The sequence below is a fragment of the Lissotriton vulgaris genome, chromosome 9 (assembly GCF_964263255.1).
Source record: "Lissotriton vulgaris chromosome 9, aLisVul1.2, whole genome shotgun sequence".
NCBI lineage: Eukaryota > Metazoa > Chordata > Amphibia > Caudata > Salamandridae > Lissotriton > Lissotriton vulgaris.
This window is the reverse complement of record NC_141697.1, coordinates 123607887-123634571: the sequence shown is the minus strand read 5'-3', so window position 1 is coordinate 123634571 and position 26685 is coordinate 123607887. Positions and strand designations below refer to the sequence as shown.

Genomic DNA, 26685 nt, shown 5'->3' with positions numbered 1-26685 from the left:
AATTTAATGGTGCAGCAGTTGCAATGACACCGGGCCCAAAGCTGTAGGATCTCCTCTAAATACCAAATATTGCAATACTTAACTACTAAACCGGCAGCCACAAACCGGGCCGGCTCTAGGGCGGTGTGACCAGTGCCATCGCACTGGGTGCTGGCTTCCTGGGGGCGCTGTGTTTGCAACTTTATTATGCTTTTAAAGCACCTACTGCGAGTTCCTTTCCTCCTGCAATTACGGGGCCTCACAACAATGTCAAGATAACTGCTGTGATTAATGGTCTTCCTGGACAGAGATCAGAGTTTTGTGTAGTTGAGGTTTTTGACTTATGTGAAGGTAGCTTAGAGGGTTAATATGCCTACTGCAAAGAGCGTGTACCAAGTAGATTACAGAGTGCATTTAATGTAAATAGATCAGCAGGTTACTGCTTTTAAAAGATCCATCCTTTTGTTACGTGCAATTTATAACCAAGTCCTAATATAGAATAGTGAGGTATTAATTAACTTTCATCATAGAGCTTCATACACTCTGAAAAGTATAGAACATGTTAATTCTGATTTAAAAAAAAGTATCCAACCAGATTGCAGAGCCAGGCAAAGTGGCATGCTTTAGCAGTTCTTCACTTCCAAGACAATCACGCCTAGGGCACATGCCTCCTTTCTCCATCGAACCCTATCAAGCTCTTTGAAACTTGACAATGCTGTACCACATACCACTCTAGTAAAAGTTCTCAGTTGAGCCCAAGAGCCTGGCTCCCACCCCTGAAGAGATGATGGGAACAGAGAAAAAAAGGCACCATAAGAACGCTGCAGGAGCACTTAGAAGAAATAAAGTATTTGTAACATCATTATCAATTTGGCTCCTGGACAGCCAGGGATGCAGGGCACACTGGCGTTGGGGCCGTCCTTTTTCAATTAACAAGGCATTGGCTGCAAGTACTCATTTCAGTGGCGTAGGAAGGGGGGTGCGGTTGGGAGCATGTTGTGTTATGTGCTGGACATTCTCACTCTTTTCGTAGCCCCTAATCGGGTCGCAGTTGGTAAGGTCCTTTTAAGCAATTCACTTCACTATTTCCGCCTGTGAATGGTGGACACATTCTACATTATTTCTTTTGTGGGCTTGGTGGCCGAGACAACGTTTTCTATCAAATGGCACTTTATATTGCTTTGATACGAGTTGTGGCTCAGTACTGTTATATTGTATGTTTACATGCTTGCAATGTTCTTTGGGGCTATTATGTGTGGCACTCCTGAGGAAGGCGATATGCCGAAACACTCGTTGAGGATAACTGGTCAAGCCACCCGAGAAAACAAAAATAGATGAAGAATTACAAATTGATAATGACATGGAATGTTATAGAGAAGTAAGATGTTATACAGCATTGCGGATACATTGTCCAATGGAGTGTATTAACTCTAAAAGTTTAGAGTGAAGAACAACTGTAATGATATTGTGTAGTAGTTAGACCTGAATTAAACCTGAGCTGTAAGCAATTTTGTACCAAATGTTTGGTTATTCAAAAATGAAATCTGTGAGGATTGAAGTCGTGCGATGAATGTGTAAGTATACGAATGAATGGTGTGGATGTTTCTTTTGAATGTTTTGAAAGACTATTGCCACTTTTTAGTGGAACATGTTAAGTCATTTACCCAATGGCAAAGATAAAATGATTATACTGAATAATAAATGGATGTAATATAAGCTATGATGTAAATAAACGGATGACAACATGTATGCGAGTTGATATTGAGCCAACAGCACCTTCTTGTTAAACTGTAGATGTACGATAGTTAATGAGTAAGGACAGACGGGGTTTCCATTTTGGCTATTTTCCTGCCATTGTCAGAATCAGTGAGGTTCTTCTCCACTCTATAATTCTTGATATTTCAACCGCCAATGATACTGCGGACTACCAGTAGCGGCCCGTTCAAGTAAGAGCGGTGAGGCTGTGTTTGGGGGAGATTTGACAGACGACCACGAGGACAAATTAAATAAATATTTAATTTACCCTCATCGTCATCTGTCGAATGTATTTATTTACAAAATGGGACATGACTGCTGCCTTGACCTATCGTTTATTAGCATCTGCTGAACTCTGTGTCCATTCACTATTTCCTATTGTAGTAAATCCTTATTGGTAAACATTTGTTAGTCTAGTCTAGCAGCACAGACCACTTCAAAATAACTACAACTCAGTAACACCTGCCATTTTGACCCCTCTTGGGCTTCACTGCCTACTGCAGCCAAAATCATTGTGGGACCTTGGGCCTGGCATATTCCACTAATGTTTCCTGTAGCTAGACCTCCATAGCTCTAATAACTCCTCTTTGTTACATGCTTGTTACATTTCTAAAAGATCCTCTGTCACATTTTTCCTAGCACCCCAAGAGGAAGTTACCAGCAGAATATGAACTGAAGAGAAATATATAATATACACTATTGAAAAATATCAGCATCACCTGGGTCCACCAATTCACTTAAGAAGTGAGGCAATAGGCTCTTACAGAGACCCACAGCTCTTTGTGGCAGTGAGAGCTAGCTCTGAGTTTTAAGTATCCACAAAGTCAATGGATACATTGTTTAAGATTTAGCTCAAGATTTGAGGGGGAAAATCGGTTCAATCAGAATAAACAAGCACCACATTTTGATAGATCTAGGATTAAGGCCCTCATAGAAAACTAACCCTTGAAGTCACTCTAGGAGTCCTGGGTTCAAGTGCAAGGCCAATCCCTCTGGCTTCGGGAGGAGGGCACAAGTCCAGCAGGGCAGTAGTCCAGCACAGTGGCAGTCATATCAGCAGCACAGCAGTCCTTCTTCCTGGCAGAATCTCCACACGTCTGGAAGTGTACTGAAAAGTTGGTGTCTGAGGTCCAATAATTATACCAATGCCTCATTCGAAGTAGGAGAGGCGTCTAGGGGTTTCACTCTGAAGTGCACTGGTTTTCCTGCCTCCCCTGCCCTGACCCCACACTAACTACAAGGGATATCCTGCGCTTTGTGTGGAGGCAAGACACAGCCTATACAAGTGTAAGTAGGGCTGAGCCTATCTCTGCCCTCCCATCCTGCCAGTGAAGGCCCATCCAGGCTCACCCAATCTCTCTACTCTATTTTGTGTGGCTGTCTAGGATGAATACACAAAGCCCACCTGTCGGCTAAACCCGGTCATGTGGCCCAGTGACAGGCTGCAGGCACTAACGGCCACATGCATCATTGTAAGGTTTTGCGATTCCTTATTTGTGATTTTTAGGGAATCGCAAATAAGGAATCGTAAAATGGGATGCATGATTTTAATCGCATAATATTTGCGATTCGGTAAAAATTGCAATTTTTACCGAATTGCAAATATTATGCGAATTCTAATTTGCGATTTCGCAATTCCCATTGATTCCTATGGGCCTTTTGGAAGGCATTGACATTTTGCGAATTTCAATTAGCGATTCGCAAAATGGTAATGCATTCCATGGGTGCAGGGGGTTGTCCAAAGGACCCCCCCCTGCACCCCTGAAATGTATTTTAAAGTGCATGTTTCACACACACATGTCCCACATGTGTGTCTGTAACATGGCAGTGTTTAAAATGCAATTTTGAGCATTTTAATACTTTTTCGCAAATTACCACGAGGTTCACCCTCGTGGTAATTTGCACCCCCTAATTGCGAATTCGCAATTTGAAAAACAATCATGCATTTCTTTTAAGGAATCGCAAATTTGTGATTCACAAAAATGCATGATGCATCCCAAAAACTTATTTAGGAATCGCAAACGGCCCAATTTACCGATTTGCACCATTTGCACTTCCTAAATAGGTTGATGCATGTGGCCGTAAATGGCTAAGGCAGGAAAATACCAACTTTCTAAAAGCAAAGTTATTGGGGGTTGGGCCCTTTTATACACAGCCGAATTGGGCCTCTTCAAACATTTACCATAACCAGTATCCAGCTGGACTATTAAACCATCTTCTTTAGAATAACCAGGTCAAGTTAATTAATTTCTTGGCCAATGTATTCATTCACAATTTCTTCACTGATATTTAGAAACATATTATGAACTTTAGACTGTTATGTTTCGTACAGGTCCCCAATATAGTCTCAGTTAGCAATTTGACCCTTCTACTACATTTCCCCTGCTGGTGCACTACATATCTGTTCTTGGGACTGACCTTTTACCTAATTACGATAATGCCTAAATGACATGGGGTTTTCTCTGAAAACTAGCCTCTTTCATTATGCATGAGGATTCTTGAAATCACAGCAGGAGACAGCAGGACACCATCTCCTGCATAATAACTTATGTACAAGGGTCACTCATTCCGTCATCCTAGTCCTACAGGACACAGCAAGGTATATCCCCGGGGGGTATCATATTGGGTATATAAACACCATATCTTGCTGACGGAGAGGAGAAAAGGACTTCATGCTGACACTCTGAAGCGAGATGCTGAGGTTCCTGCACGCAGACACTCCAGCTCGCAATGGTCTGACATCCCTTTCGGAGTGTTCATCTTGAGACCAAGTTGGGATCCCACAGCCTCTCACTTAAGATAATGGGGTTGACTTTATCCTAAAGGGATTCTTGGCTTTTACACCCACATATATTCTAGGTACTCTTAGGTACATCTAGTTAGGGTCGCATCGTAGGAGTACGCATTTGCTACTGTCATGTATTTTATATACTTGCCTGTATTCATTGTTTTAACACAATGGTAGAAGTCTAGCATCCTTTTATTATGGAAGTGCTTCTAATCATTTATATCTGTTTCTGTCTGATGGTTGTTTAAGACACCTATTTTACACTAGAATACCGCTAGTTTAATAAATTCTTATTGTAAAACGTTCCCACTGTTTATTCTGTGGATCTCTCGAAGACAAAGTGAGCATGAGTGACTGAGCAAAAAGTATTGCTATTCCATGATTCTGAGGGATCAGGGTTGTCATGTTAAGAGGGGTTTCTAGTGGCACTGTGAGCTAGCTGAAATACAGGTTAACATAACCCGTAGGGGTGTCTAGAATCAGTCTGGACACCAGTCCTACAGTGTATGTTGTCTAAACAGGGTGGTCATATATAGGTTTATAGGAAATACACAACAAGACATCGTGAAAGGTCCACTTTTTAACTTTTTTCAAATATACTGCACAGAGCTGTACAAAATAGTTCCGTGAAATAACCATGCGTACATGAAATTAAGAGCTGTGAGTTATACTTAAAAAAACTGGACATCAACTAAATAGTGATGACATATTGAACAGGCAATTTAATCATAAACCTTATTAGAAATCTTAGAACCAGTCGAATGATCCTTTCAAAATCAGAGGTTACAATCACTATTGTTCTCTGTGCCGTGAACCTCTTGTTGACAATGGCATTTTGGGGTTTAAAAGTCATTTAATTATAGTGGGATTTTAATTTGAATTGATTTGAATTGACTCTTATATAGCGCATGGCTACCTGAAAGCATCCCAGCGCTGCAGACCTAAAATAGGGAACAGATGGAGTTATGGGAAAAGTCATGTCTTCAATTGCCTGCGAAACGCCAGATGGTTGGTTTCCTGGATGATGGATAGAGGCAAGTAGTTCCAGAGCTTTGATGCATTATATGAAAAGAGATGACCTCCCTGTACGAGCCTTCTTAATTCTGGGGGCCTCTGCTAGAAGAAGGGTGTTAGAACGAAGGGTCCTCGTGGCTTTGTTGTGTTTAACAAGGTTCGTAAAAATAGGTGGGCCTTTACCCTGCAAATTTCTATGAACAATGCAGAGAGCTTTAAAGTGAATTCGCTCTTGTATGGGGAGCCAGTGTAGTGTTTTTAAGGATGGTTTGGCTGAGGAGCAGTTGTTAGTGCCTGTGAAGAGTTGTGCTGCTGAGGGGGGGCGTGGCTTGAGCGCCGAGGGTGATGGCGGCGTGAGCCCAGAGCTCCGTGCCTCTTCCCCTCAATAATCCTGCAAATCGTGACAGAGAACCCGTGTGTGCCCCGGCGCCGAACGAGGACACGGTGGTGACCGGCGGGGCAAGATTTGGGCAGCTGGCGGAACTGCAGGGTTGAGCACGGCCGCCGATCGTAGCGGCCGCCGGGACCGAGAGGAGGTGAACGGCGCACAAAATGGCGGCCTCGGCGGAGCCCTGAAGGACCGAGGGCTAATCGGCGGATTGAGCTGCTGGAGCGCTCGGAAGGAGCGCGGCCGCCGAATCGGGAGTTCCCGGCGGCGACACCCCCCGGAGCGGGAGACACCCGGCTGCGGTGCGCGGCGACCGCGGGTGCTGGGAGAGGAGACCGCCCGGGTGCGCCCTTGCAGGCGGGGCTAGCGGACAGCCTCCGATGCCGGGAGGCGGAAAGTTGAGGAGCAACGCAGCGCAGGACCCCGGCTATGCAAGCAGGTGAGCGGGGGCAGATCTAAGCGGTGGACCACAGAGGACGGGACACTGTGCACTTCGTCCCCGGGCCCCACCCCCCCTCTGACCCCCCCCCCCCCGGTGCCAGGGGAGTCCCGCCGCGGAGGCCTGCGCTGATTGTGGAGATAAAGTGGAGAGGCCCATAGGACAGCGGAGAGGCCTCGGCGGGGTCAGGCCCCCTGAAGCGCGGCGGGCCAGAAGCGATAGCCCGGGCGGACAAGGCCGGTCCCGGAGAGCGCGCATCACGGCAGACGCTGCATCAGACGAGCGGTGTCTGCGCGACGGGACTCCGTAGCGCACAGGAGCTGAACACCTTGCAGAGGCCCAGGGGGGAAGCAAGCCATCGGGACGGACGTGAGCGGTGAGGCCGGCCGCAATGGGTAAGCCGAGAACCAAGGCTGAGGAGGCGGCGTCGTCCGATGTGGCGGAAGGGGGCCCCATTGAGCAGACGGACCTGCAGCGATTGCAGGATCGGATATTGGACGCCATAACGGCCACACGAGACGCGCTCCACAACGATATTTGATATTTGATATTTGATATTTGATATTTATTGGTTTTTGTAAAGCGCTTCTTTCGCTCCGGAGGGAGCATCTTGGCGCTAGGCCCACAGCAGATCTACTTGGATAGCATGGATCAGATAGCTGCGAGAACTGAGGAGTCGGATTGAGAGTAAATCCATGTCTTCAGGGATTTCCTGAAAAGGCTTTCTGAGGGGGCATGCCTAAGATTAGGGGGGAGGCGATTCCATGCCCTAACAGCAAGGAATGAAAAGGTCTTTCCACCCTTTGTTTTTAATTTGATTCGGGGTTCAGAGATGAAATTAGCGCCTGATGACCTCAAGCAGCGAGTTGGAGTATAACGCTGAAAGCGCTTGATCAGGTAAGCTGGGCCCGTACACTTGTTAGCTTTGAAGACGGTGACTAAAAGCTTGAACAAGATTCTCTTGTGGAGGGGCAGCCAATGGAGTGCGTTAAGGGCTGCAGTGGCCGAAGACCTACGGGGGAGTTTCAGGACGAGCCTGGCCGCTGCGTGTTGAACAGTTTGTAATTTTTTTAGTGAGGACTTCTTAATGCCTGCTAGAAGGCCATTACAATAATCCAGCCGGGAAAGGATGAGTGCAACCGCGACTGATTTCCTGGCTGAAATGGGCAAGAAATTAAAGAATTTCTTTAATTGCCTGATTAAGCTGAAGCAGCGCCCTGCGGTGATACGCACATGTTCATCGAAGCTGAGGGAAGCATCGAATTGCACTCCCAGATTGCGGGCTGACACAACCGCGCTTGGTGGTGCTTCGGAGTTATGAGGCCACCACTCTTTAGGGGAAAAGAGTGTACCTTTACCGAGGGGTATTATTTCGGTTTTGGCGCTGTTGCATTTCAGATGATTCAGGTTGAGCCAGGAAAAGACTTCTGACAGGCAATTTTGGAATCTGATGACAGCGTCAGGGATTCTTTTGTCAATAGTGACGACGAGTTGAGTGTCGTCAGCATAGGATGTCACTAGAATCCCATGTGACTCAATCAACGTAAGGAGGGGGGCCATGTATACATTAAAAAAGAGAGGGCTCAAAATGGAACCCTGAGGCACACCTGAGGTAATGGGGCGTTCGCCAGAAAGATAAGGGCGTAAGGAAACCGTTTGAGAGCGGTTGGACAGAAATGAAATTATCCAAGCAAGCGCGGAGCCCGAGACACCAATCTCATGCATCCTATTGATAAGAATAGCATGAGAGATGGTGTCGAAGGCCGCGGTTAGGTCGAGCAAGATGAGGACAGCCTGCCTGCCCTCATCTTGCAAGAACTTGATGGTGTCAGATAACTCAATCAGAGCGGTTTCTGTGGAATGGCCGGGGCGGAAGCCGGATTGCTGTGGGTGCAAGATATGTAAATTTTCCACAAAGTGTTTTAGTTCCTCATGGACTAATTGCTCGGTGATTTTGCCTAGTACTGGGAGAAGGGAAATTGGGCGCATATTAGTCAAATCGGTAGGGGATTTATTTTGCTTTTTCATAAGGGGCTTGACTATGGCCTTCTTCCAGTCAGAGGGAACAATACCGGAGTGGAGAGATTGATTCACAATAGCATTGATTAGAGGATTAACGGCCTCGATGAGGTGGTGAAGGATGACTGGGGGGCAAGAGTCCGTGGGGGCACCTGATTTACAAGCCAAAATGGCTTTTTGCGTTCGCTGTAGGGAGACTGGTGTGAATTGACTAAGTAGGGGCGTGGTTGAGTCGGGTTCTTGGGTTGGAGTGGGTGGGGAGGGGAAGTCCTTATGGATATTCTGAATTTTCTCCTCGAAGAAGTCGGCGATTTGGTCGCAGAGAATTTGTGAGGGGGGAATTTCACGTGCCAAAGCCTTGGGATGAGTGAAGGATTTTATGATGTTGAAAATCGTTTGCTATTTCTGGTTGGCTGAGTCTATTTCTTGAGTGAAAAATACAGTTTTTGCCCTTTTTATATCAGAAAGGTATTGTTTTCTCTGAAGGATGTATAGGATTCTGGCAGTAGGGTCATAGGTCTTTCTCCATTTTCTCTCCATAAGCCTACACTTGAGATGGCAGTCAAGTCACGATATAGCGCAGGTGGCGTCGGGGCTGGGCCTGCTCCGGGCGGACCACGACAAACTGAAGGACAGGGTCAAGGACACTGAAACGGCGATCAAAGACCTGGTGCCAGCTCACAAAGTGATGGAGGGTAAACTAACGGAGGCCCTAGACCGCATACGCACCCTGGAAAGGCGTGCGGAGGACGCAGAAAATAGGAGCCGGCGCAGTAATGTGCGGATCGTGGGCGTACCCGAGACGGAGGGGACGAGAGACATGGTGGCCTACATGGATGAATGGTTGAAAACAGTAATGGCACCGGAAGGGCTTTCGCCATTCTTTACTCTGGAGCGTGCTCACAGAGTCCCTTCAGGGCTTCCCAAGCCCGGGCTCCCGCCCAGACCGATCATAGCCAAGTTGCTTCACCACAAGGATAGAGATCTGCTCCTGCAAAAAGCCCGGGAGGATGGCCCATTCCAGATTGCGAACAGCAAGGTCACACTCTTACCAGATTTCACCTTCGAGACGCAGAACCAGCGGGCCTCCTTCCTTACAATCAAAAAGGAACTGCGAGCTGAAGGGATCGTCTACTCCTTGCTTTTCCCAGCCAGGCTCAGAGTGGTGGTGGACGACAAGGCGATCTTTTTTAGCACGGCAGCGGACGCCTGGGACTGGTGGGAGACATACAAGGCTGGAACTGATGGTGCCAGGGTACGAGAGGAGCGGGAAAAGGAGCGGGAGCGCTCGCCAACCCGGCTGCGGAAATCGAAGAGGTTGAGGAAACGAAGGCAGGGGAAGCTGGGGCCGACAGCCTCCCAGACCGAAGCAGAACGGCAGGCTGCGCTATTGGAAGTGGGGAAGCTGGGGCGAGCGGAGGGCCCCGGCTCTAAGGGTGCCACGGACTCGGACACTCATGTCTCGGCCTCAGGCTCGAAATCGGACCTTTCTGGGCTTCATCGGACCGAAGGGCCGCTGGTGACGCCGCAAACGGCGGATGAGATCCTGAATATCTGAACTGCTGGCAGAGAACAGTGGGTAATGTTTGGGGCGCTAGGAGGAGGACCCATAATTCCATGCCTAGCGGAGGTCGGGGCACACCGGGGTGCTCAGAGCAGGGAGGTCATGGGGATTTGGGGAGGGAGCGGGGAGGTGGGCAGCGCAGCCCCCCTCTGGACGAGGCTTCGCTCCGCAGGCCCTTAAGGCACCCACAGCTACGGCTGTGTAGTTGAGACCTGGGTCAATCAGGCGCGGGCGTTTGGATGGGGACTGATATTTCGATATTGGGGCCTGTTCTGGGGGAGGGGGGGCTCCACAGTTGGGGATTGTTTACTCTTTTTGAAGTTATTGACCCTGGGTTTGCCATGGGTAGGACAGTTGGGAGGTTTTGTTTTGTTCAGGGGGGGCACCACCACCGTCGAAGGGCAGGAACTGGAGGGAGTGTTTCAGCCGGATCACTGGGACAATGGCTAAAGTGAATAATTTGAACTGTATAACCTGGAATGTGAGGGGCCTACACACCATGCAGCGCAGACATAAAGTGCATGCCTATTTAGTGCGGAGGGGGGTGCATATTGCACTGCTGCAGGAAACACATCTCACGAAACAGGAGGGGGCGGCGCTACAGAGGAGGTGGCGGGGACAGGTTTTTCACACCAGCTACTCGGCCTATGCTAGGGGGGTACTAATTTGGATTAGAGCAGGCACACCTTTCCAGCTCACGCGCCAATGGGTGGACCAGGAAGGGAGGTATGTGGTAGTGGAGGGGAAGCTACAAGGCAGAGATTTTGTGTTAGCTAGTATATATGCCCCGAATACGGACCAGCTGGCTTTCTTTGCGACACTTTCGGGGACGCTGGCCCACTCCCTGGCGGGCCCGGTCCTGCTGGGGGGCGACTTTAATTCCATTACAGACCCCTCAATGGATAGATCCCACCCCCCACTACACGATTCCCCGGTACACAGGCTATCTAGAGGTAGGAGGGAGTGGCAGGAGAGCTGGGAACTGACGGATGTATGGAGAGGACAACACCCGACTGACCGGGATTACTCCTTTTTCTCCGGGCTGCATGATTTGCATGTCCGATTAGATGCGATACTATGTTCCCGGGGGGTATTGCCGTACGTCACAGGGTCGGAATACCTGTCGAGAACGATCTCAGACCATAATCCACTCCTGATCCGACTAGCGTGGGTAGCGGAGAAGCCCAGGATCCCGGTCTGGAAACTACGACCTGAAACACTGGAAGACCCCCTATTCGGAGCGGCCCTGGCGGAGGGGGTGGATCTATATTTCGCGGAAAATGAAGGGACGGCGTCCTCTAGGGCGACAGAATGGGACGCCTTTAAGGTAGTGGTGAGGGGTATCTGTATCAGGGATTATATAGGCGTGCGGAAAGTGTTGCTGGGCGATTTGACTAAGGCGGATGCCAAGCTGAGGGAGGCAGAAAGGGAGCGGCCCGGACACCCAGAACTCCAAGAGACGCTTTGCTCGGCTAGGGAAGCGGTGGCCACTGAAGTGGAGAGGCTCCGAGCCTTTGACTATAAGCGATATGTGCTGCGCTCCCACGTAGACGGGGATAAGGCGGGCACCCTCCTGGCGTGGCTCTCGAATCCCACTAGGCAATGCTCTCCCATACTTCAACTGCGGGATACAGCGGGCGTGGTGCAACATACTCAGTTGGGTATAGTTGACGGCTTCCAGAAATATTACGAGGGCCTGTACAAGAGTGCCCCGGGAGATCGGACGGGGCTGGCCGAGCCCTTCTTGAGCGGCTTACCCCTACGACGGCTGGAGGCAGAGCAGGCGAAGGACCTGGGATCGGACATAGAACTGGGGGAGATCAGGACGGCGGTGCGGCGTATGGCACGGAACAAATCGCCGGGTATAGATGGGCTCCCCATAGAGTTCTATAGTAAATATCTAGACGCTCTGGCGCCGCGGCTCCTGACAGTTTATAAAGAGGCCAAGGCAGCGGGCCGTCTCCCGCAGTCAATGCGGGAGGCTTTAGTAGTACCACTGTTGAAGCCCGGCAGAGAGAGTAGCGACCCCGCGTCTTACCGGCCGCTCTCTATGCTCACCGCGGATTACAAGATCCTGAGCTCCATACTAGCGGCGAGGCTCCTACCTCACATGGCAGGACTGGTGCACGAAGACCAGAACGGATTTATACCGACGCGTAACACCACATTCAATGTCAGAAGGCTTGTTCGTCTCATGGACGAGTTGGAAGGGGGGGCTGGAACGGAACTGGTTCTGTCGGTGGACATTGAAAAAGCCTTCGACAGTCTAGAGTGGGACTACCTCTATGCTGTAATGGAACGATTTGGTCTGGGAGCTGGCTACATTCATTGGACGAAGGTCCTCTACGCGGAGGCGATAGCAAGAGTGAGGGTGGGATCGACGGTGTCCCTCCGCTATCCAGTAGAACGAGGCACTCGGCAGGGATGCTCCCTTTCGCCGCTACTATTTGCACTGGCTATCGAGCCGTTGGCGGCTGAGGCCCGGACGGGGCGGCACTTCCGCGGGGTGCGGGCCCGAGTCGGGCAGCAGTTCATCTCGCTATATGCCGATGATTTACTGCTATTCCTCCACGACGGTGTTGACGACCTGCAGGGCGCGGAGGCGCTGCTAGAGCGCTTCGGCGCGATGTCGGGCCTGAGGGTCAACTGGCCCAAGACAAGTTTGTTCCCGCTACTGGAGGGGGCTGCTCAGCCGCAACACCGGTCGGCGGTGGCCTGGGAACCTGCCTGTATCAAATACTTGGGGGTCCATATTTACCATAAGGCGGAAGACTTGCTTGAGGGCAACCTGGGGCGGTGCGTGCGAGGACTAAGGGGCTGTATGGCCTTCTGGGCCACATTGCCGCTATCGGTGGCAGGCCGGATCTCCCTGCTGAAGATGGTTGCCCTGCTGAGATTATTATATTACTTTCGGACGCTCCCAATCTGGATACCTAGCTCCTACTTTAGGCAGCTTAAATCTTTGATTACGACGTTCATTTGGGGAGCAGGGCGGTGCAGAGTGGCGCTGGCAACGCTTTCTCGCCCGAAAGATGAAGGGGGTCTAGCAGTACCGGACTTTGAGCTTTATTATATAGCGGCCCAACTACAGGTCTTCACGCAGGAGGTGGCGCGAGTGTTCCGGGGCCCGGAAGACGAAAGCGTGCGGGGGACGCCCAGGCACGTCCTGGCGTATATTACCCTCCATCAACGGCTAGATAGTCGGGACTTGTCGTTGGAACAACGCACGTACCGTCAATGCTGGAACCGGGCACAGATGAGGGCGGGAATTCGGCGCCCATATGCACCAGAGATCCCTCTGGGCATGCTGACAGCCTTACCGCATGGCGGCGACTGGTCGCACCTGCAGGAGTGGGAGGAAGCGGGGGTACAGGTGATTGGGGACCTCTATGAAAATGGCACGCTACTCCCGTTCCAGGAGTTAATGGAGCGCTTCGACATCCCAAGAGGGGGATTTTTACTTCATGCGGCAGTAACCAGGGCAGTGCAGGCCCACTGGGGCACGGGACTCGAGGAACCCGAGACGGCAGCAGCATGCCAGTATACCATGATGTCAGCGGGTACGCTCAAGGCGGTAACGTGCCTGTACAATCGAATGGTGAGGGCGAATCTCCCTCCTCTTACATCCCTGAAAGCCAAATGGGAGGCGGACCTGGGTAAAGACATACCCGACACGACGTGGGCACAGCTTATCCGTAGGGCTCGCAACAGCACGAGAAACGCTAGATTTCAACTGATCCACTACTATGTACTGCATAGGGCGTACATGACCCCGGGAAGGATCAGGAGGTATTTCGGCGCGGTAACAGCGACCTGTCCCCGGTGCCCGGAGGAGGGGGCCGACTTAGTGCACATGCTGTGGGCGTGCCCGGCCCTACGGGCTTATTGGCAGGACGTAGGGGATGTGTTGAACGAGGTGACTGAAAGGTCCATTGACTATGGACCGGCGGAGTGTCTCTTACACTGGTTTCCCCATACCCCCAAAAACAAACTCACGAGCAAGTTTATTGATAAGGGATTGATGGTGGCTAAGAGGGAGATCACTAGGAACTGGAAGGCGAGGGTGGGACCAACTCCGCGGAGGTGGCGGCAGGAATTTCTGAAATGGGCGACGGCTGACAGCACACACAGGTACCAGCTTGCGCGCAGGACCCCTAGCCAGACAGCGGCTGACACTGCGACCTCATGGGAAGTAATGGTACAGGCACTCAAAGATAGCGAGGCAGACGAGGAGGGGGAGGCCCCTGAGGCAGGTAGGGCAGAAGGAGCAAGCTAATGCCCTAGGGGCAGCAGGTATGCGGGGGGGACGAAACATGTACTTCAGGAACGGAGAAATGAGCGTTGCAAGGGCCATAGACAGGTGGTGGGGGGTGGGGCGGGACAGGGGGGGGGGGTTTAGGTTTTAGGTTTTTGCGCAGGGGATGGGAGTTGGGGTTTAGCGCGTAGTTGAGCAGAATTGTAAAAGTAGTCATGCACACAATCCGGACACCGGCTACTCCTTTATCTTTAACATCAGGCGTGGAAGAGCAGTGAAATTATTGCCGCCCAACCCCCGGGTTGTGGGCACGACGGTTGTGTATGGGACAACAAATCATATTATGTAACTGTTCAATTCTATGGTGCTGATTATCCGTGCAATAGCCTGTATTGGTATGACTACAATAAAAATTATTTAAAAAAAAAAAAAAAAAAAAGTTGTGCTGCTGAGTTCTGTACTACCTGTAGTTTGTGAATAACTGAGGTAGAAGCTCCTAAATAAAGAGCATTACCATAGTCCAGCCTTGATAGAATGAGGGTTTGGACTAAGATCTTTTTAGAATTCTCTGTTAATAGGAGCAGTATTTTCCGGATTGACCTCAGCAGACTAAAGCAGGTGGCCGCTGTTTTCCTGGCTTGGGCTCTAAAAGTGAGCTCATGGTCAAGCCAGAAGCCCAGACTCTTTATTTCCTTTTTCGGAATTGGGGCCGGTCCCATACATGGTGGCCACAGAGTACGTGGGTCGAATGTTGCATGATGACCCAACAGCATGAGCTCCATCTTGTCACCATTGAGTTTAAGATGGGACTGACTCATCCAACTCGCGACTTTTTTAAGACATGAACTCAGGTTTGTGGGGGCTGGCACTTCCTGGTGCAATGCCACGATAAGCTGTGTATCGTTTGCAAAGCTAACAAGTTGTATTCCAAAAGGTGCCACTATTTCAGCCAGCAGGGACATATACACGTTAAAGAGAGTGGGGCTCAGGGAGGAGCCCTGAGGAACCCCACATTGCAAGGGGGCGTGGTCCTGATTAGGTATTACCTTCAAATACCTGAAAGTATCTTTCTTGGAGGAATGATTCCAGTTTGAATCATTTGCCCACAAAACAAATAATCTTGTAGTACATTCCCCAAGGGTTTTCGTAGACCTGTTTTGAACTGCTACTTATTTATGATTTTTATCAGGACCCTGACTAGCTCATGATCTGTGGAGGAATGGTACATGAAGTGTATTAGATGATGACCACCTAACTCTTATTTGTTCAGTAGGTTTTTCCACTATATGAACATGAGTTTGTACCTTGTGACTTCTGAGGCAGAACATTTATATAGGCTTTTCCTTTGGTTCCCTTTCACCAGACTGCTGTGTGGATTTCAATTTGGGCGTCATTAAATAATCACAGCTGTTCTCTGGTTATGGTAAATCTTTCTAAAAGTGTCATATTTTAAATTGTAATTTATAATCAGACTTCACCAGAAGAGGTTTTTCCTTAAAATTCCAAAGATACTAAACATGAGCTAGGTACCTGCTCCCATTCAGGAAATACAGCTTAGTAAATGTGATAAGGTGTCTTCAATGTTATCCCGAGGGATAGATGGTCCTTGCAGTAGTAAAAAACTTATGTTAGAGTTTTTCACTAACAGGACATGTAAAATATAAAAGTATATGCCCAACTTTTTAAATACACTGCACCTTCCCTCTGGGCTATCCAGGGCATACCTTAGGGGTGACATATATATTAAAAGAAAGGTTCATTTTGCCAGGTTGAAACAGCAGTTTAAAAATGCTCACATATACAGGCTGCAATGGCAGGCCTGATACTTGTTTAAAAGGCTACATTAAGTGGATGGCACAAGTGCTGCAGGCCCACTAGTAGCATTTAACTTACAGGTCCCGGGTACATGTAGTACCACTTTACTAGGGACTTGTAAATAAATCAGAAATGCTAATTGGGTATGAAACAATTCTTTCATTGTGTTGTCTTTCATTGCTTGTTTTCACCTATTTACCTTCCAGTGTTGGCAGATCTGCCACACCTCCTCATCAATGACAGTTGTAGGAATGTAGCATCTGTTTTCATGGTTACCCCCACTTTTGCCTGGTGTCAGTGTGGCTTTGATTTGGGCTGCTAGGTTCCTGCTAATCAGGACCCTAACATCTGTGCTTTCTTCCCTATATTGGCTCTGGTAAGTACTTTGGTACCACCACAATTGACTACTGGTGTACCCTTCTATGTCACTTCTACATGGTACTGAGGTACACAGGGGTCTTCCATGGGCTACAGCATGTGTCATGCCACCCATGGAGGCCACATAAACTGTGACTACAGGCCTGCCGTTGCAGCCTGTGTGAGTTGGTGCTTGCACGCTTTAAAATGGATATATGTTTCCTTATATCTGAGGTCACTGCACTTAAAACCTATGTCACCCCTATGGCAGGCTCTTCAATCCCAAGGGCAGGGTTCTTGGTTACAAGTGTTAGGGTGCCCTTGCATGAGCAGTACACCCCTACAAATCCCGGAGCCGATTTTCCACGCGTTGTATTTGTGGTAAGTCATCTTAAAGTATATAGTGGACATCAGTCAATGTCGAGATGTCTAACTATATAGTGGCTGCACGGAACCTGGACATATTTGGTATCAAACATGTTGGCATCCTACCCCAACACCGATTCTGGTGCTGGAAGCATGATCACATGTACTGGGGGGCTCCCAAGGGAAACCCCCTGTCCTCCTGTTAACATCCTTTCAAGGTCTCCCATCAAACTAGTGCTGCTTCCGACCACAGACCCGATTCTTCCCTCCTGCTGCTGAGCTGAGCTCAAGCAGGGGAAGGTAGAACAATAGGTTTCCTGTCACAGGGAAGTGTAACCACCTCTCAGACAGGACTTAGTGTATTGTGTTGGGGTGGGGGTGCCTTGCAGCTCTACCAGACTGCTTTGAAGGGCACATTTATTGCCCTCCTTGCATACTCCAGTTAGAGCCAGTACAGTAACCCTTTTGTCCCACGCTGGTGCAAAACTGGACAAAGGACAGTAGAGTATCCTTCCCTTTGTCTCTGAGAGGGCCCCCCAAGTCCTTCTAACCCTTTCCCTAAGGTAATTAAGGGCTCCCCTGTGGGTAGGTCCTTAGATTTGTCATGAAACAAGACACACCTCTGAAACCAAGACACTCTTCAACTGTCTTGACACTTGGACTTCGTTGAACTTCGACGGACTTCGATTGAAACAAAGACTACATTAAGGAAGACTCCTGCTGCTCCTGGTCTTTCTGTTCTTCAAATTATCTGCGTCTGTGCTTCATACGGTTTTCAAGAAGGTCTGTGGGCATCAAGGACATATGAAGTAATCTCCCTTGGAGTGAAAAAGTCACTCCTCTGCATCTGTAGGCACCTAAACGTAGCTGACCGTTCTGCTGCTCCCATTTACTACCCTAAGCCCAGCAACACATGTGGTGGTTCTGCAGCTCTGCAGAGCCCTGACCGGTCATCTAAGCAATGTTGAGGCCAGTATCCCTTGTCGGAGCCACTGGGACCAACATCCAGTGAACTCTGTTGACTTGCTGCTGCCAAGGCTTGTTCGCTCTGCACTCCAGAGATATTCAGACTGAAGATTAGTATCCTCCCTGCACCCTCTGCACCGTGAACCTCCATCTTTAGTGAGCTTCCTGATGTCCTCTTCCGACTCCTGTGCCTTCGGCCTGTGGGTTCTCCTGTGGATGTTCTCTTGCTTCAGTGGACTCCTCTTCTTGCTTGGGCCTGCTCTGACTCGCCTGCACTTGGTGAGTCTCTTGGATTTTGCTAGTCCCAACAACAGCATCTCTTTGCTTTCCACGCCAGTTGCAGCTACAAAGGCTTGTTGGTGCTCTTGCCAGACCCCGACTACCTAAGCACTCACATCCAGCTTGGGAGAGCTCGTGCATGGCTCCTGGTTTTCCTCAGCATTGCCTGGTCCTCACAGCTGCAGCAACAAGTTCACCATTGTCTCTTCTGAACCTCCCGACATCTGTGGCATTGTGCTTCCCTGTCTCCTGGCATAAACTCTGTCCCCTCTGCTTGTAGGCTCTTCACTTCCAGAATCCACCCTTGGATTCCATGGCAATCCTTCACATCTTCGTAAAAGTCTCCCATTGTGGTCACCGGCAGGTTCCGACGTCACTTCGCCCCTAAGCAGGAGGTCAGTTCATCCCTGTGCAGGAGTTATATCAATGTGTTAGTGATTGTGTTGTGTAATAAATAGGCTTATTTTCATTTAAAACTGCATGGTTCCTTTTCACTGAACTTACACTATTGATTAAAGTTGTTAAAAAGATCTGCTTTACACTCCTTCAAAATAAGCCTGAAGACTGCTCTCCTCAGCTACCACTTTGAGAGCTTTCTATGGTTATCAAAGACCACTAAAATCACCATAAGGGTTGTCTGGATGTTAGTGCAAGGTGCATCACATGAATAAGTGTGCACCATATACTAAGTCAGCCTGCAACAACAGTCATTTAGCAGGGCTGTAAAGAGGGAGATCGGTATAGGACCAGTTTAGCCTCCCTTCACAGGACACAAAAATTGCTTCTAAAAGAAATTCGCTCTCATTTCATCACTAAGGAGCTTGCCCCATATGAGGTATGAATCCCCTACTGTGGAATTATATTGGCTAAATGGGTCTCATTGGTAAAGAAACTTTTTTGTGGTTGAAGGTGTTGCTGGAACCTGATGTAGGATGAGACCTACTCTTGATCACCTTGGCTGGGCAACCCGATTCTCTCTTTAATGGTTCTTAAAAATACTTTGACGATTTCAAGCCAGCCAATGACTGTACTTGTCCTAGTGTCTTTGCATTTGATGCCAACTTGAAGGCCCCAGCATTTCAAGGAATAACACCTATAACAACCTGGTCCGGGCTTAAACTTGCACTTCAGCTGGATTGCCCAACTTTTTCTTTCTGATGAGCTGTGAACCTCTTAATTTCCTGCTGAACACAGGCTAGATAAACATCAGTACCATTCACTGTACTGCATTGGGGCTAAAATGAATTCTCACATCTTAGAGCTATGAATATCTTGGCTAAACCTTCTATGCTTATTCCAGTCCTTAATCGATCTTGGGGCAAGGCGCACCTCTGTGTTGTGTACTGAAAGGTTAGTGTTTCTCCCCTAACACAGTACCCATCAGCCTTGATCTTTTCAGATAAGTTTAAGACTGATGAGCAGTACTGTCTCAGCCACATTCAAATGTTTATAGTGAGTCTGGATGGTAGGAGGTGATTGAGGAGGAGACTTTTTAAGACCATATCCGTTATGCTCCCTCTACTTAAATTGTCCTATATTATCTTTGGGTCAGGAGCCATTCTGTATGCCCACTATTCTTAAAAGGTTAACAAGGCAGCGTTCTACATTAACAGTAACTCATCTGTATACTAATCAATCAATCTACATTCAGATCTGCAAATTCCCTTTGTAGTTTGTAAATCATTTAAGTTAAGTCTCACATGAACTATACAGTGCAGTATTTGACCTCATGTTGGTAAATATAATTACCTGAATTGTTTTTCCTTTCCAAGAATTGAGTCCTTGGAAGAAGAAATAATTTCTAAGAAGGTGAAGCTTGTAATTATTGACTCTGTTGCTTCAGTAGTAAGGAAAGAATTTGATACCAATCTCCAAGGCAACCTGAATGAGAGAAGCAATTTTCTGAATAAAGAGGCGTCGACACTGAAGTACCTGGCGGAAGAGTTTTCAATACCAGTAAGTCTTGCAGTAAGCAGGTACTGTAAAATATGAATTGGTTTGTGGTCATGATGTATTAAAGGCAGAAACTGGAGGAATATCGTTCTTTTGACAGGGTAAATTTAAAAGAAATTCAAACATTTGGTGATCTTGTAACTAATATGAAGAAAGAATAGTCTCAAGTATATATTTTTTAAATTGTCATTAATGAATATATATCAACTCAATAAATACCTGCGGAAATCTGAGCAGTATCTGGGATGTAATATGTATCCTAGAAATAGTAAAAGTGTACAAAAAAGCAATATCATAAAATAACATGGTGGTGTTAGTGATATTTAATCAACACTATATATTATAGCCTTTGTGTTTACCACTCTTAATAGATATATTCTCTGAATTTTAATGATGTATCACATAATAGAAGGCTGATCTGTGAACTCTCATGAAAGGTTTTCCCTGATTAGTTCAACAGATTGTCACATTGTCACATATCCTACTTTAATAGGGCAACACTGGGCCTTCTTGTTCAGGACTGTTTCCTTCTTTGATGTCAATGTGGCTAGGTCTCCACATTCTAGGAATCCCCCGAGTCCCAGTTTACTTCTCAAGCAAACTTGCAGTGGGTGGGATTAAGTGGATGTCATTGTGTATTAGGTATGGGGTAAATGAGATCAGGAGAGCCTCAGATTTGGGGTGGGATCGCCAGCACAATACAAAGGATGAGTGATGTAATGTGGCATAAACCCTATGGGCTCAGTACTTGGGGCATCAAACTTTTATAGAGGTTTTCATTTTTGCAAGACTTTGTTCCCTCATTCTAGCTAACCCCTAATTCAATATATTTCTTTGTCTCTTACTCTTTAAATTTGATATTGAATTAGAAATCTGTTTTATCTCTAGACAGGTGAGCCACCTCACTTGTCATTGTGCTGCCACTTTCTTCCAGCTGATATCTCTATTTAGTATATTGACTGAGTCTAACTGCCCTCTTTGTACCAGGCTTCCAGTTTTGGATTAATTGGTTTTAAGACATGAACATATTTTTTCAGTATTGCTTACAGAAAGTCTATTGGTAGAGAAGTCCTTGCTAACAGCTGTCAAGATACAAAGTTTATGTGCTACTATGCAGGGGCGTAACAAACGCCCCCGCATCCCCTGCAGTGCGGGGGGCCTCACTCTCTACAGTTAATGAAGGGGGCCCCGGCCCCCTCAGCTCTTCTGAGGGCTGTGAGAGAGGCCTGCGCTGAAGCAAGCCTCTCTCCCTCTGTGTCTAAAGCAGGTGCAGCCTGCTCCGTTCCCCTCACCCCCTCCCTCTGACTAAAGAGAAACAAAGTATCAATATTGTTTCTCTTCAGTCAGAGCCGGAGGCAGGCCCGGGGGGCCCAGAGACAGCAGTCCACTGCTCCTCTGAGGCAGCACAGAGCCCGGCCCCACACTCTCTCCTCTCGATAAGCAAAGCCCACCCACAAGAGAAGAGACAGGGACACGGAGGGGGTGCCCCCCCCCCACACACAAGAGAAGAGACAAGGACAAGGATTGGGTAGGGGCCCGGCCCACCCCACAAGAGAAGAGACAGGGACAAGATGGGGAGGGTGTCCCATCCCACAAGAGAAGAGACAGGGACAGGCCCCCACCGAGAAGAGACAGGGACAAGGATTGGGTGGGGGCCCCACCCCACAAAAGAAGAGAAGAGACAGGGACAAGGATGGGGTGGGGGCCCCATCCCACAAGAGAAGAGACAGGGACAGGCCCCCACTGAAAAGAGACCAGGACAAGGATTGGGTGGGGGCCCCACCCCACAAGAGAAGAGAAGAGACAGGGACAAGGATGGGGTGGGGGCCCCATCCCACAAGAGAAGAGACAGGGACAGGCCCCACCCGAGAAGAGACAGGGACAAGGATGGGGTGGGGTGGGGGCCCCAGAGACAGCACTCTCCACTTCCCCTCTGAGGCAGCTCAGAGCCCGCCCCTAACGCTCTCCTCTCCATAAGCAAAGCCCACCCCACAAGAGAAGAGAAGAGACAGGGACAAGGATGGGGTGGGGGCCTCAGAGAGCAAGAGCAGGAGACAGCACAGAGCAGGGACCCTGACAAGGGTGGGAGTGGGGGCCCCCAGAGAGAGCATTCTCCAGGGCAAAGCTCACATGAGAAGGGATGAGGCAGCAAAATGGTGCCCTCTGGTAAGCCCTCTTGTTAGAACACACCATGGGCATCCGCAGGAGGGGAGGAGGGGGGCCGAGAAGGGTGCAAGGCAGAGGGGAAAAGGGTGCAAGGCAGAGGGGGAGAAGGATGCAAGGTAGAGAAGGGTGCAAGACGGAGGGGAGAAGGGTGTAAGGCAGAGGGGAGAAGGGTACAAGGCAGAGGGGAGAAGGGTGCAAGGCAGAGGGGTGAAGTGTGCAAGGCAGAGAAGAGAAGGGTGCAAGGCAAAGAGGAGAAGGGTGCAAGGAAGAGAGGAGAAGGGTGCAAGGTAGAGAAGGGTGCAAGGCGGGGGGGAGAAGGGTGCAGGGTAGAGGGGAGAATGGTGCAAGGCAGAGAAGAGAAGGGTGCAAGGCGGAGGGGAGAAGGGTGCAAAGCAGAGGGGAGAAGGGTGCAAGGCAGAGGGGAGAAGGGTGCAAGGCAGTGGGGAGAAGGGTGCAAGGCAGAGAGGAGAAGGGTGCAAGGCAGAGAGGAGAAGGGTGCAAGGCAGAGAGGAGAAGGGTGCAAGGAAGAGAGGAGAAGGGTGCAAGGTAGAGAAGGGTGCAAGGCGGAGGGGGAGAAGGGTGCAAGGTGGAGGGGGAGAAGGGTGCAAGGCAGAGGGGAGAAGGGTGCAAGGCAGAGGGGAGAAGGGTGCAAGGCAGAGGGGAGAAGGGTGCAAGGAAGAGAGGAGAAGGGTGCAAGGTAGAGAAGGGTGCAAGGCGGAGGGGGAGAAGAGTGCATGGCAGAGGGGAGAAGGGTGCAAGGCAGAGGGGAGAAGGGTGCAAGGAAGAGAGGAGAAGGGTGCAAGGTAGAGAAGGGTGCGAGGCGGAGGGGGAGACAGGTGCAAGGCAGAGGGGAGACGGGTGCAAGGCAGAGGGGAGACGGGTGCAAGGCAGAGGGGAGAAGGGTGCAAGGCAAAGGGGAGAAGGGTGCAAGGCAAAGGGGAGAAGGGTGCTAGGCGGAGGGGAGAAGGGTGCAAGGCGGAGGGGAGAAGGGTGCAAGGCGGAGGGGAGAAGGGTGCAAGGCGGAGGGGAGAAGGGTGCAAGGCGGAGGGGAGAAGGGTGCAAGGCGGAGGGGGAGAATGGTGCAAGGCAGAGGGTAGAAGGGTGCAAGGCAGAGGGGAGAAGGGTGCAAGGCAGAGAGGAGAAGGGTGCAAGGAAGAGAGGAGAAGGGTGCAAGGTAGAGAAGGGTGCATGGCAGAGGGGAGAAGGGTGCAAGGAAGAGAGGAGAAGGGTGCAAGGAAGAGAGGAGAAGGGTGCAAGGAAGAGAGGAGAAGGGTGCAAGGCGGAGGGGGAGAAGGGTGCAAGGCAGAGGGGAGAAGGGTGGAAGGCAGAGGGGAGAAGGGTGGAAGGCAGAGGGGAGAAGGGTGGAAGGCAGAGGGGAGAAGGGTGCAAGGCAAAGGGGAGAAGGGTGCAAGGCAAAGGGGAGAAGGGTGCAAGGCAAAGGGGAGAAGGGTGCAAGACAGAGGGGAGAAGGGTGCAAAACAGAGGGGAGAAGGGTGCAAGGCGGAGGGGGAGAAGGGTGCAAGGCAGAGAGAACAAGCATTAAAAATGCAATAGGTCTCGCCTTTCATTAAATTAAAGCCATTTGCTATGCTATACAAAACCATTAGCAAAGCAAATGGCTTTAACTTAATAAAAGGCGAGACTTATAGCATTTTCAATGATTGTTCTACTTGAAACTGCATGAGAGCAAATTTACGATTCGCTGTTGTTCGATTAGCCTGTCCCTGTGGTACCGCGCTTGGAGACACTGTGTGGTGGCGGGTAATTAAATATCATAACCAATCACGGTGTAGCTTGATTATCAAGCCAAACTGTGATTGGATGTGTTTCCTTAAGGGTGACGTGATGCTTTCCCCTCACACAAGTACATTTTTGAGCAGAAACATGAGGCTGACTCTAGTGGCGTACTGGGAACAAGCTGCATATTTGGTGCCCAGAGGGACTGGAACCTAGTATGGAGTTGTCCTTGGCCTCTACGTGGTAAACTACCTCTCATATTCACTTCTGTTTATTTGTCACAACGATCACCACCTGTCCATTCAAAAATTCTTGTCTGACAACTCTCCACAGGGAGCTGCTACAGCCCCATCTTCATGTTTTGTGAACCACCTGAAGGGTCCCACTCTCTCCCTGCCTTCTCTTCACATGCGTTCCAAACGAATGGCCTCTGTACCCGAGGGCACAGTAGAAACAGACATTCACTGCAGTGTCTGGGAAGCTTTTTTAAGCACACTGTATGTTTGTTCGCTTCTAAGCGTCGATGGCTACGATGTTTGGGTTGCTTCTGTGGCATGAGACCATTTTCACTGCACAAAAATGAATGACGAATATTTCCCGCAATGTACCTTTTGAAAATCTTTTCTATGCACAGAGGAAACTGTCTGGACAATTCTCTACAAGTCCATCGTTTTCTAGAACCACAAAGTGGAGCATGCAGGAAAATAACCAGTTTTTGCAAATTATATGTTCTGTTCCATCATTTTGGTAGCTTTAAATAACAAGGTGTGCAAATCGGTAAAACAAAAAAGTCTGTAAACTTGAAGCTGTGAAAATGTCCGTACACCTTAACAAACATCTTTAAAAAGCTGTGCTCTGCCTACGTTGTGCACCCCGAGCCCCGTTGATTGCTCGTGAGTTTCACTTGCTGTGTGTCCACCACCAGGAATTAAAACACACACATGCCAGTTGCAGAGAACCAAGCGTGACGCCACTTACCGCGGATATGAATGTCATGGCTGGAGGGTGGGGGCGGGGAGGCAGCGGGTGAGGGGACGGAGATAGACTGGGTATGGGCACCTGTTTCATGTCCACACTTCCCTGCCACACCGAACACTGGTGTTAGGGTGGGGGAACAGGGAAGGGGAGCGCGGGACTTGAGTAGAGACTTGAAATTGTATGTATGGATGGCATGCATTCTTTACTGTGTTTGGGCTAAGCATACAAATGCCCCAGCTCGAAGTCTTGACACGAAGCTAAGGAGGGCACCAGAGTCAGGCTACTCTTCTGTCAGGAATAACATAAAGCAGAGAGGATCTTTTTGTTCAAAGGCTTATTAACTTCCACATGGATGTTCCGGTCCGCCTACTAATTAGGGTAGAGGTTCACTAAGAAATATCGCATATGGTGGGCAGGTACACACGTCTATGCGCTTTAACGCAAAACTGTCTATAACGCATGTGTGTATTTGCACCTGGAAAATTGCTGACACCCAAACTAAAAGAAGGCAGGGTCATGCACCAGGTCACAGGCTTCCCTAACACGATCCTAAATCAGGAATGTATTTAATAATAGCAAGTAAACAGTTGAGTAGCTTTGAATGGGACTATAATGCATGGCAGACAGCTGCATATCTTAATATTTCTATAGTTCCATGACGTCATTGTAGGATGCTCATGGAGAAGAGATAGATCCCATCTGATGATAATTTGTTTTCTGTATACCACCCACCTGCAACATCAGTTTCACAATTTTGTAATTGTACGGCATACACGGGCAAATATCAGTAAGTTAGCATTACTATCCGCCTCAGCAGCATGAACGACGGAGTTGGCCCTGGCTTCTCGTGAGTTGGACTAGTGACATGTTATCACAGGGTTAAGCTTATACCTCACTGAGTTATCCTAGAATGTTGCTGGACACCTATAGGAATAGTCTGCAACCTCTCATCCGTTCCTTAAAAGAGGGATGCAGGGTGGACCCAAGGTCACATTAGTGTCCTGAGAATATGAATATTTCACTGTTGCAAGCCTGGGCTATTTCCCACTGACATTAGGACAGGCATACAAGTGCAAATGTTGGTTTTGCATCGGTCAACTTGCCAGGCAGGATAATGGCAGTACAAAGTTGCACCGGCGCAATTTACATAATCTGAAAATGTCAGTGCAAAATCGCCACGACACCAGGGCAATTTATATCATCTAGAAAGGCTTTTGCACAATTACACTACTGTGATTGATGTGACACAGGGCTATTTGGTTTAATATTTAGCTGCAATAAATACACCCTGCCTTTGTACAGCCAGTTACTCCATACCCCTTCAGTGTGAGGTGAATTGGTTTTACTTCTCCCCTGTACTTAGATTGTGATTTTACGTGCATTGCACATTACAGTAGCTGTATAACATATAATGAAGATAGATATGGGGCAGTTTTTAATGTGTTCAATATTCCAAGACTATATGTTCCCACTGCTTTATAAGCATTGCTTCATCACTAAATTCATTTCCTTTAAAATGCACAATTTATCAATCTTTTTTCTCTGGAATGTTTATCCATTAAGCCTGCCCGCAACATAAAAGTCATACCCAAATTTTACGCCCAACCACTTTCAAATGTCACCAGCTGCCACTGATTTTTCTCCCATATCAACAAGTTAGCTTTGCCGCGCCCAGCACGGAAATATACTACCTATGTGAACAGAACCAATTTGCCTTTTACAGGCTTAATCCCCAAACCTATATGGCCCACTTGGTGGTGGAACAGTTTATGGCTAACCTGACACCACTGTTAAATGTATCATGCAAAAAGCTGGTCGGCTGAGATCAGCATGGTGCATGGCACGCTGTAGGCCTGGTGCATACTCA

The 26685-nt window shown here is 48.8% G+C and overlaps 1 protein-coding gene across 1 annotated transcript in view; it reads left to right on the top strand.

Moving 5' to 3' along the window:
* The window catches only part of RAD51B (RAD51 paralog B), a 240030-nt gene that overhangs the window by 195813 nt on the left and 17532 nt on the right, over positions 1 to 26685 (top strand). Inside the window, exon 6 of the mRNA XM_086939432.1 lies at positions 19757 to 19940. Coding sequence (XP_086795558.1) covers positions 19757 to 19940 — 184 coding nt within the window. The remainder of the gene's footprint in view (positions 1 to 19756; positions 19941 to 26685) is intronic.